This window comes from Eurytemora carolleeae, unplaced genomic scaffold (genome assembly GCF_000591075.1).
Source record: "Eurytemora carolleeae unplaced genomic scaffold, Eaff_2.0 scaffold131, whole genome shotgun sequence".
Taxonomy (NCBI): Eukaryota; Metazoa; Arthropoda; class Copepoda; order Calanoida; family Temoridae; genus Eurytemora; species Eurytemora carolleeae.
In genome coordinates, this window is record NW_019396496.1 from 27,559 (window position 1) to 40,257 (window position 12,699).

The 12,699-nt window shown below is 31.7% G+C and overlaps 1 protein-coding gene across 1 annotated transcript in view; it reads left to right on the forward strand.

Annotated features, from left to right (window-relative positions):
- Positions 1 to 12,699, forward strand: part of LOC111704356 (cAMP-dependent protein kinase type II regulatory subunit) — a 38,993-nt gene that overhangs the window by 5,167 nt on the left and 21,127 nt on the right. The window contains exons 2-4 of the mRNA XM_023476579.1: positions 28 to 100; positions 3,984 to 4,063; positions 7,813 to 7,892. Coding sequence (XP_023332347.1) covers positions 28 to 100; positions 3,984 to 4,063; positions 7,813 to 7,892 — 233 coding nt within the window. The remainder of the gene's footprint in view (positions 1 to 27; positions 101 to 3,983; positions 4,064 to 7,812; positions 7,893 to 12,699) is intronic.

The following is a 12,699-nucleotide window of genomic DNA, read 5'->3' on the forward strand; positions in this document are numbered from 1 at the left end:
TTTAAATTAAAAAAAAAAATTTTCCAGGATTAAGACAACGGTTCAGAATTTTGAGAAGATGTCTACCCCGCCATCCTTTACTGTTTCTCCAGAACTTCAGGTATATATAGTATACAGTACACAGTATAAAGTACACAGTATACATTACACAGTATATAGTGCACACTGCACAGTATACAGAACACAGAATACAGTACACAGTATACAGTTCACAGTATACAGTACACTGTACACAGAGTACACTGTACACAGAGTGCACTGTACACAGAGTACACTGTACACAGAGTACACTGTACACAGAGTACACTGTACGCAGAGTACACTGCACACAGAGTACACTGTACACAGATTACACTGTACACTGCACAGAGTGCACTGTACACAGTATACTGTACACAGTACACTGTACAGATTGCACTGTACACAGGACACTGTACACTGTATAGAGTACACTGTACACTGTATACAGTACACAGTACACAGTAAACTGTACACAATACACAGTACACTGTACACAGTATACAGTACACAATACACAAACAGAGCTTGAGGACATGATTAAAAATCTGTTGGTGCGTTGTTTTTAATATGAAATTTGACAATTTGTTTAATCTCGTTTTTAATATTTTTTGTTGATTTCTAAGAATTTTAATAAACTTTTTTAATGAAAAACTGTTGAGGCTCGAACAACCTTATATATTTTTCAATTTTCATTTATAACTAAAATTTAAAGATGATAAACAAAAGTACTAAACTCCCACTAGGGAGGGAACCCCCGGACGCCATGAGCCTCTGCTATGCAGACATCGAGCCTCCCAGATTCGCTAGACAGACCGAGCCTCCACTATGCAGACAAAACCTATGCTATGCAGACCGTGCCTCCGCTATGCAGTAAACGAGCCTCCACCATACATCACAGCTTTTTTAAATCTTGGTTTTTATGAGGGATGAAAACTTTTAACAATTTTTTTTGACTTGGCATAAGAATTTTACTAAAGATTAGAGTTGTTCATTGATTGTCATGATTAGAAACATGTATGGACTCATGAAGTGGTTTATAAGATTTATATTAAACTTTAAACATTTCTTACGCAGAAAGGAAGATATTTGGAGAAATATTTCTGATTTAAACCATACCTTTTTTTGAAAAATGTTAAGATTTACATAATAAATACAAATTTTTTAGATTTAATTTGAACTTCAAAAAAAGGAATCGCTAAAATCAAAGATTATAAAAGATAAAATAAAATTCAATTGAAATTTTTATCTAAATATTTTCCTTTTCGTGTAAAAAAATGTTTAAAGTTTTAGATACCACTTTATTAGTCATAATTATTTATATATAACTATTTATGATAATTAATAAATACTTCTAATCTTTGAGAAGCCTCTCATGCCACTAAGTCTAAAAATTTCAAAAAAAATCTTTTTTTTAAACTTAAAACACAAGTTTAAAAAAAACCTCCTGTATTACACAGGCACATTTTGATGTGTTGCGCATGCTCATTTCTGCAAAGCGGAGGCTTGGTCTGCCTAACAACTCTGGGAGGCTCGTGTCTGCATAGCGGAGGCTCATGGCGTCCGGGGTTCCCTCCCTCCTCCCACCTTCTCGGAAATAAAAAATAAGAAAAAAGAACCTTGTAGGATACAAAGGTAACCAGAAATCAGTAAAATAATTTTCATCTTTGTTATTTCTCCAAATTACAAAATATAGAAAGAACCAAGACAACAATCGTTCCACCGTTTTTCACGGTTGCCACTATCCTAAATTAAGAATAACCGTACTCCTTTATGAAAAACTACACTACTTAAAATCATAACTACAAATGCAAACTGTCATACGCCTAAATGAAAACTACTTTAGTGCTGAATAAAACTACTCTACTCCTAAATGAAAACTACCTTATGCCTAAATGAAAACAACTCTACTAATTTAAAATAATAACTACCTTGGTCCTAAATGAAAACTATCCTACCCCCAAATGAAAGCTACTCTACTCCTAAATGAAAACTATCTTACGCCTAGATGAAAATTATCCTAATCCTAAATGTAAACTACTTTTCTTCTTAATAAAAAATACTCTACTCCCAAATGAAAACTGCTTTACTCCTAAATAAAAATTACTCTACTCCTAAATTGAAACTATCCTACGGCCAAATGAAAACTACCCCGCTCCTTAATGAAAAATTATCTTCTCCTTAAAGAAAACTATTTTACTCTTAAATAAAAACTACTCTATGCCTAAATCAAAACTATCCTACTCCCAAATGAAAACTAATCTACTCCGAAACAAAATGTACTCCTTGTACCCTATGTATGTATGAAAAATAACCTTGCTAAAAAATGAAAACTTCCCTATGCCCAAATGAAAACTATCCTACGCCCAAATGAAAACTACCCTACTCCTAAATGAAAACTACTCTAACCCAAAATGAAAACTAATCTACTCCGAAAAAAATGTACCCTTTGTACCCTATGTATGATGAAAAATAACCTTGCTAAAAAATGAAAACTTCCCTATGCCCAAATGAAAACTATCCTACGCCCAAATGAAAATTAACCTACCCCTAAATGAAATTTCCCTATGCTCAAATGAAAACTATCCTACCCCTAAATGAAAAATGCTCTACTCCTAAATTAAATGTACCCTTTGTACCCTATTATGTACGAAAAATAACCCTGCTCCTTTTTATTACTAGCCTACTCACGTCCTTAGTTTTTAATTAATTCCCTACCCTAACCCTCTATGAAAACTAACCTATTCCTAACTCAATACACTACACCTAATCTTTTAGCTGAAAAAGAATTAGTAAATCGGTGACATGCGTGAAATTTAATATGATATGGATCACCAGGTAATTCTGCTTATCCTTGACTTGTATACTGTATACTGTAAAGCATCAATCAGAAATCAACAGAGAAAAAAAAATATTAAATTGAGAAAAAAAATGAATAACTATTAAATATTGTAATTCTTGATTTTTGTGAAAGAAATAAAGAACTGATTGAATATTACAATAGTTTTCTGAAAATGAACGTTTTAATCATCAATTAAAAATTAAAGTTCTATTTTTAAAACAGTTTTTAAAAAAGGTTTTTTTTCTTGGGACCTCTGACCGAGATTTGTGTAATTCAATATTAGGACGTTAACAGTATTTCTCCAGGGCACTGCAGGCCAACGTTGCAATTATATACCTTTGTGAACACAGAATTCTTACTTTTCATACAGTTTACATATTTCTTCATTGTTGAAGATTTCAGAAAATTTCACGTTTCAGAGAATTCTAAAGTTTATAGTGAAAAAAAAGAATGTTTTTCAGGGAATATTGAGTTTAAGTATTTTTAAAGACTTTATAAACTTTCAATCCCAAATTTCGATAAAGGTTTGAAATTTCATTCAATAAGGTTTAACAGATATTTAGAATTTTTTCAGATTTTAAAAAATATATTGATAAGTTTGGAATTTTTACTTCTAGAAATCTGGATTCATCTAAAATATCATAGAATCTTCCTGCGTACAAAAAGCCAGTTTAAAATTGAATCCTGGGGGGGGGNGGCTTGTTCAAGATTCAAACCATTAAGGGTAATTCATTTTAGTTTTTTAAAGTTAAAATTAAACTATTGGGAAAAATAATGGTTAACATAATGTAATGGTTAACATAAAAAAAATTAAATTTCTTATTCTAAAGAATTTAAATACCTGTATATTCTAGTGTACGATAATGGAATTTTCCAATCAATTAATATTTTATGATTAATTAAGTTGGCATAATCTTGTATTTCTGTCTGCTAGGTCTAAAAACCACAATCCCTACTAATCTGCACCAATGTTTCAGTAGTTTTTATTTTTTACATTACAAACCAAATCTATACGTTAAAATAGTAAGGACTTATAATGTATTTATGTATGAAAACCCTTCCAAAAATTCTCTGTATTACTTTTAAGTCGATTTTTTGAAAATTAGAGGACATTTATTTTTAGGAGCTTCTGCTAGACTTTACAGTCCACTACCTCGTGTCTCAGCCACCGGACTTGTTGGACTTCGCCGTGGAGTACTTCAGGTACTAGACCTTTTAGCAGAGATTGGGTTCTTCATTAGAGTAACTTATACTTTCAGAGCTGACAATTTGTTAATTGAAATTGGTTTAAGTTATTGGTAAAACATTCAAACTATTGACCAACAGTTTTAAAAATCCTCTTCAATTTTTCTTCTGGAGCATTTCATACTTCTTTATATATATTTTGCTTGGGTGTCTGTTTGTCTGTCTGTATCCAATAAACGTAAAAACTGCTGAACTGATCGGGCCCAAATTTTGTGTTGGATCTCACATGACCCCAGGGAAGGTTCAAGGATGCTCAAAATTACAAAAATTTGTGTTAAAAGTTTTTGATTTTTGTTAAATTTTAAAAATGCGCGAAACAATATTAGTAAATCCACGAACTTTTTTGTTATTGATTTAAAATGTACAAAGATGCTTACAGATAGATCCACTATTAAAAGTTGAAATGTAAGAACCCTAGTTTTTTACAACTGATTACATTTGTTACAAATTGCAAATTTTTCCTTTACTAGATATTACACATTGATTTCAGAGACACACTTATTCTGAATACATAATTGCTCATTTTTCAATTTAACGAAAATTAGACCCCCNAATCATGAAATAGGTAAATGGTTTCCTAAAAATCAAAACATTTATAACATGAAATCATGAAATAGGTAAATGGTTTCCTAAAAATCAAAACATTTATAACATGAAATCATGAAATAGGTAAATGGTTTCCTAAAAATCAAAACATTTATAACATGAAATCATGAAATAGGTAAATGGTTTCCTAAAAATCAAAACATTTATAACATGAAATCATGAAATAGGTAAATGGTTTCCTAAAAATCAAAAGTTATTTCTTAATACTGTTTTATTTTATTAAGAAAAGCATACTTTTTTCTCCTTTGTTCATATATTTTTCTATTTCTTATATTATGCAGTTTTATTTGGGAAATAATATTATTTGAAAACAATGTTCGCGGAATCTTTCTTCCAACTTTTCTGTAAACCATTATTGGATCTTGCAAAACCAGGGATATTCAATTTCACTTTAAATATTATTACCTTCCTCCGTGCCTCCTGCCTTCCTCCGCCTCACCCCGCCTTTCTTTAAAGCATGTCTACTCCAGGGAATAAGAATAAAGGGAAGGGAAATGGCGCTGGTCAGGCATGAGAAAGCCAGTCGCACTGCTTTGCAGACGAGTTCGTTATCACACACGCACACTCTTTTGATACAGACACACAACATGACATGAAAATTTGGCTTAAATATAAATAAAATATTACATGTATATTAAACTTTATATTAAAGTTTTAAGCAAACAATTAACAATTATAAACAAATGTACTCTCCTAGACTGTACACCTAGATTCTTATGTACTGTATGTATATACCTACAGTACACGCCTTTGGTTCGTTATCACTTACACACACTCTTTTTATGGTACAGACACACATACATGACGTTTCCACCCCCTGCTCTACCCTCGATTTTAGATAAATTAAATTAAATCGAACAAGAATTAAAAAATGGGTTTTATGATAAATATAAAGATTCAGATAAAATCATTATTAATTAACTTTAAAATTATAGATTGGAATTTTTCGCATTTCTCATTTTTCTTTAAAGCCTTGAAAATTCTATTTAAGGAATTGAGTTTTAGCCACAAATTCAAATTTTCTAATCCCTATATTTATTCAACCTGATGGCATAACACTTTGATATTTCAAACTTTGAGTGTTTGATCTAACAGAATTTTAGTTTGAAATATCAAAGGTCTACGACATCTGGTTGTAAAGAAATAGGGATGAGAAAATCTGAGTTTGTGGCAAAAACTTTGACAAATATTTAACAATGACCTTTATTTGTTTGCCATTAAAATAGACCAATTTACAATTAGTTTAAATAACCTTTTGTTTTCTTGGAACCTCTGAAATTATTGTAAATACTAAAGTATTTTGATTATGTGATCAGGAGCGGTTATTCAGGATTTAAGTGAGGGGGGTGCTAGATTTATTTCGGAACAAAAACATCCAGGTTTAGGAACAAATTCTTTTTTAAGATAGATATTTTTCCTGTTTTGCACTAGGTTTTCATTCCTTTAATTGCTATTGAGGAGCTATTCTGAAATCTCGAAAAAGAAGGTCCTTCCGCCCCCCCCCCCCCGTATGTGATAATATGATCATTGTAAACATTTTGAATTTTTCATAAGTTGATGAGTTCTAGTCTTGTAAATGTAATCACAATTATTCAATGTAAAGGGTTATCCAATAATTACAGAACCTATAAACCACAATATACTTTAGTTTTGTCTTAATCAGAACTGTATCAGTGGATAATGACATTATCATAGTTTCTGAAGTTTTGTGTTTTGTTGATAACTCAGTACAAAGATGCCGCCGACCTAAAACCAACCTAAAACCCTGAACTGCAAATAAGAAAAACTTTTTTTTTCTGGTTTTGAAATTGACAAAATTACAAGATAAATGCATTAAGTCAACTAGGTTAAAATATTTCAGATGTCAAAATTTGACGAATATTTTTACAAATTTTTATTAGATTATTTGCAGTTAATCGATTTAGATTTCATGAAAGGATGAAATTCTGGATGAATTAAAGAAAGTATATGAAAGAATGAAAGAAAGGAAAGGATGAACGGTAGAAAGTAATGAAAGAATGAAAACTGAAATTAATGTATGACTGAAAAGAAGGAATGAATAAATGAAAAGAGGCATGAATTCATTGAATATTTAATCAACTGATAATTTGAAATATAAAAAATAATGAAACGTATAAAATTATTAAAATAAATAAATGAAAAAATCTCGTCATCGTTTTCATTAGGCACTAGTCACTAGTCATATTGAATAAGTAAATTAAAAGAGAAGAATGAAAAAGTATAAAAGAATAAAACCTCGTTAAAATATGAGTTTATGAATTTTATGTTTCTAAAGAATAATGAATTGATTGTGTTGCATAATATCGATAAAAACTGAAAACTGAAAAACAATGATCAAATTTTTTAAAATTTATATCAATATAAAAATGTTTTTGTCTTGTCTGGTTGGCCAAACCGAATGAGTCCATGTTTTGGGGGTTCTGCCATTTTTTTAAATAGGGAGGCCTGTTTTCTGACACAAAATTCTTAATCACTCACTCACTTAAAACTTTAATTTTCTTATCCCTATATCTTCGCAACCTTGTGTCGTAGACCTTTAATATTTAAAACTTTGAGGCCGGCTTTAAATTAAATACTTAAAGGTTGAAATATTAAAGGTTTACGTCATCAGATTGCTAGGGTTTGTGTGGGCATGAGAAATTAGAGTGTGAGGCAATTTATTAGTTCCCTAATAGTTAATAAGTGTGTTTCAGATGAAAATAGAAACCGGGCTGTGTTAGAATGTCAAAGGAACGGAGTTCTTGCCACAAACTCTGATATCTTTGCAAACAGATGTCATAGACCTTTTCTTTTTCAAACAAAGATTTTTGTTAGAACATAGAATTCCATAAAATCTTTATGGACTAGCATTGGAACCCAGCTTTGCCTGGAGTTTTCACTATATAAGCCCTCCCCCGCAACTTGGATGAGCTTTCCTATAGTTCTACCCGATTCCTCCAATTAATATTGGAGACAAATCGGTCCGGGGGTTCATGATTTATGATCTGACATCCAAACAATCAAAGATACAAAAAGAGATTACTACTTCATATATATTTATATAGATGAGTTTAACTCCAAAGATGTGAATTGTATTCTAGTGGTCTCCAGCAGAGGAGGGACGGAGCTAAGGGGAACTCAGAGGATGAGGATATGGATAGTGAAGAAGAGGAGGATATGGGTGAGTAAATAAACCTCCCCCCCCCCCTTCTTTTAGATTTGAGTTTGAAGCGAGTAATCTGTTCTAATATCTAGTGAAGTTTTGAACATATAATAATATTTTACTATTCAAATTGTGGATAATAACTAAAATTGATGAAATTAGTGAGAATACTAAAAAACAAGTATCTATTTAGACAAGCATGGGGATAAGGTTTAATACAAATATTTCAAAGGATTCTAAAATTTACTAAATTCTCCAAATCACAAAAAGAACAATTCGTCGCCAAAATTGTCTTGGGTTGATTTACAGGATTAATTTCAATCGAATGACTGAGTCTGAAATAATCGATTACAATGATTTCTACCTGAATGAAGGAAAATGTCTGTTTGCAAATTGGTTCTAAATAACTCCCATCTTTCCCACCTCCCTCTTTCCCATGTTGTGTGGTGGAATTGTATCTCTAATTTAATGTGTGCAAGATCTAAAGAAAATTGGATTTTCTATTTACCTTTGCAAATTAAATTCTTTTCAAATTTTTATAAACTCTTTCACATGAAAGACAATACTGGGTATTTGACTTTGGGAGAGACCGGCTAGAAATATATAAGTTCAACTGAGAGTGAAGTATTGTGGATGAAATTTTTCAGGAGAAATTTGAGACCTATTTACGGTGTAATTGTTCAACAAAAGCGTAATTTCAATCTTTAAAATCATCCTGGATTGTCCATTTTGGAGAGATGATTTTGAGAACAGGTTTTTCGCTTTTGCTGAACAATTATGCACCGTAACAATGTCTGAAATGAATCCTGAAAATTTGTTCTACAATACTGCACTCTCATCTCAATAACCATGTCTAGGAGTTTTCTCCTTTTAAGAGTAAGTCAAGTGATCTTTTTTTTCAACATTGAAAAAACCATTTCGATCGAAAGACAAGCCCAACTTTCGAATTTGGACTCTCCCATAGTTGTTAAGTTTTTTTATCTTGTTTTTTTAATCCGTTTCCTCCTAGTTACCAGTTGCACATACTTAAACTCTAATCTTTGGGTTGCATCAGCGCTGTTGATAATGAACTAAACTGCATGGTCATCCAGGGTTAATGGTTCTTATCATGGAATTAAGATTTCTTGTCTGTCGATCGAAAACAAATTCTGAAACGAATAAACCAAAATTTAATATAGTGGCAATATATTCATGAAATATATTCAATATAAAAATTCTAAGCTTTGATTAAGAAAATAAAAGTTAAACATATTACTGTTGTACTGATACTTTTTAAGAACAGTAATTTTTACTGAAAACTAATTTGAAGAAGAATATAAAACCATATCTATATATATAAAGTTTTAATCTCTTCTTGTCCGATCATAACTCAGGAACCCCTAAACCGATTTGCCTTAAATTCTGGTTGGGGAACTCGGGAGACCCACGTGAATGTTCTTAGCTTGGTTCTGAGGGTAAACGGCGGGAGTAACTTTTAGTAACTTTGGCAGTGCTGGGTTCCCAAGCTATTATAAATATAAAGTTGTTTTGTCTATTTGTTTGTCTGTATTAAATAAACGTCTGAACTAATCGGGTTCAAACTTTTTGTGGCAACTCAAATGATCCCAAGGAAAGTTTAGGAAGCTGGTCGAAATTTAAATTGTTGACTGGAAAAAAATTTCGACTTTTTTTCTTTATAGAGTATCAATGTTTACAGAAAAATCCCCGACATTTTTGGTTCTAAAATGTTGAAGAAAAAATGTCAGCTTGAAAAGCAACATTTAAATATTAAAATTGTTACTAGTTAATACTAGGGAAGGGAGGGGTCATTCTAGAAAACATATATATCAGATATCTGATAAAATCCATGCAAAGTTTTAAAACATTTATTAACATCCTCTCATGGATATTAGTCTTGTTCAGAGAATCCCGAATATTAATGTATTAGAAACTTGTGAAAGAAACTAAGAGAGGAGAAGATAATAAGAAGCATTAACTTCCTTTATTAGATATATATTTCTAGAAGGTTTTCTTAGTCTTGTAGAAAGTAGAACAAAAGATGTGATTTACTTGAAATATAAAAACATTTCAGATTTTGTAAAAAATAAAAATAAGATCTCTATAAGTATCTAAATAGATATAAATGACATTTTTTTGCAAACGTTTCTTATATGGTTATTCATGTAACTCCATTTTTTTTAATGATTTTGGATATTTTAAAACTGCATGACCTTGTTTTTGCATTAAAGAAGAGTTGTTCTGGATTTTGGCAAGGATAATTGGCAAAAGTATTTGCAAAGAAAGGTCATTGGAGATAAATTGTGAAAGGAAGATTTTTCTAAGATGTTGAGGGGGGGGGGGGAGAAGTTCATCATTTATTGAACGATACATAACACTTCTAGGAGATCATTTTTTATCTTTCTGCAAACCCTTTGTATCTAGCAGCGGCGATTTAAAATATTTTCTCGTTTTCATTGACATTGACATCAGACACAAACACGAAGATACTCACACGCCAAATATACAAAGATATAAACAAGTATCAATATCTCCTTATAACTTAAAGGGACTGTAAGGGGAAATTGAAAGGGGGTATAGGCTGAAAGCTAATCACTTTAGCTCTTGATCGCGACCCATGAAAGTTATATCTGATGTTCCTGTCTCGAGAAATTGATGTAAAACTGTGTCAAATGTATACGAAAATTCATATATATACAATTTAGTATAAAATGGTAGGTTTAAACAGATCATATTCAGCAAATATGCAACCAATCTGAAAACAAAGATCACTAAGGTTTTCTCCAGTTATTATTTATATATTTTTTTTTTATAGATATAATTGATAATATTATTTTTAGTACGTATGCCGTCATCAGAACTCCCACCATTGGTAGTGCAGTATACTGGTCACGTGATACAGACAGAGACACGTGACCAGTATACTGCACTCTCATTTGTGGGAGTTCTGCTGCATATATATGAATTTTTGTATGAATTTGACCCAGTTTTATATCAATTTCTCGAGACAGGAACATCAGATATAACTTTCATGGGTCGCGATCAAGAGCTAAAATTAATATCTTTCAGCCTATACCCCCTTTCATTTTTCCTTTACAGTCCCTTTAAACCTTATTATTTAACTATATGTAGGATGGGCAAATTAATATAAATCATAGTAATATTAGTATCCTCCATTTTGCTAACAATAAATAAAGCTAAACCAAAATAAAACCGTTAAAAAAATGTCAATTTTTCTCAAAAGATTAAAATAAAATCTTTTATTCAGATTTAACTTTACAAATTAATTTTAATTAACTGTTCTCTAGAAATTGTAAAGTTAACGAATGGAAAGTTTTAAGCTCAACAACTTCTAACCACTCAATCTAATAATTTTATTTTATTTTAAAAGTAGTTTTAGAGTGAAATTTTTTGTCGGTTTGTTTAAGAGTTTTGATAGCTTTTTTACTTTAATATTTTATTTTGATTAAATTTTTACAATATTCTTAAATATTGTTGGGATACCTTTTAAAAAATCCATTAAACTTTAAAATCCTCCCTCTCCTGCTCCCACTATTCGGGGCCAAGGGAAGAGGGTATGGATGACGGGGGGGGGGGGGGGTAAAACGTTGTATTTTTAATCTAGAGACATGACTGCATACTTGTTTAACCAGAATAGGACTGTACCATTGCTGGTTTCATTTTTTCAAAGAGGAATAAGAAGAACTTGAATTCATGTTCAGGATCAAACTCAGGGGGATTCATCGTATTTTGCATATTATATATATCAAATAACATTAATTTGATTATATCATCCTCCCCCTTCTCTCTTTTTAGTAGTCCTAAAACCCGGGGGACGAGGGGGGGGGGGTATAATTCTATGTTTGAGCCTTTAATTAGATTTTGTTTAACCATCCATTCCACTACGTGTACGTAAGTATCCTTTCAATCTTATTTTCTTGTACGTCCTGGGCCTCCGGTTGTAAAGTGTTGTCATGATTAGAAAATGTTAGAGATTCGCAATATCCTTTCTTAGTCTGAGTTTTCAGTCTCAACCAAGACATTGATTAAATACTTCTTATCAAGCTGGCTTGGTATTCTATTCACTGCTTAGTGTAGACACAGTTTCAACACTTTTGCTTCGTTTTAAAAAGATTTGTGAGAGGTTTTCTATACTGGTCTGAGTCTGGGTGGTCTTTTAAAACAAACCATAATAGAGTAGATTGATCTGGTGCTTGGCTTGGTTTGGTATGTTCGGTCTGATATTGTTAGCGTAGTGTAGTCTGGTATGGAGTAGATTGATCTAGTGCTTGGCTTGGTTTGGTATATTCGGTCTGATATTGTTAGCGTAGTGTAGTCTGGTATGGAGTAGATTGATCTGGTGCTTGACTTGGTTTGGTATGTTCGGTCTGGTATTGTTAGCGTAGTGTAGTCTGGTATAGAGTAGATTGATCTAGTGCTTGGCTTGTTTTGGTATGTTTGGTCTGATATTGTTAGCGTAGTGTAGTCTTGTATGGAGTAGATTGGTTCTTGGCTTGGTTTGGTATGTTCGGTTTGATATTGTTTGCACAGTGTAGTCTGGTATAGAGTAGATTGATCTGGTGTTTGGCTTGGTTTGGTATGTTTGGTCTGATATTGTTAACACAGTGTAGTCTGGTATAAAGTAGTTTGATCTGTTAGAATGTTTGTTATTTGGTTAGAATGTTTGTTATTGGGTTAGAATGTTTGTTATTGGGTTAGAATGTTTGTTATTGGATTAGAATGTTTGTTATTGGGTTAGAATGTTTGTTATTGGGTTAGAATGTTTTTATTGGGTTAGAATATTTGTTATTTGGTTAGGGATGGTTAG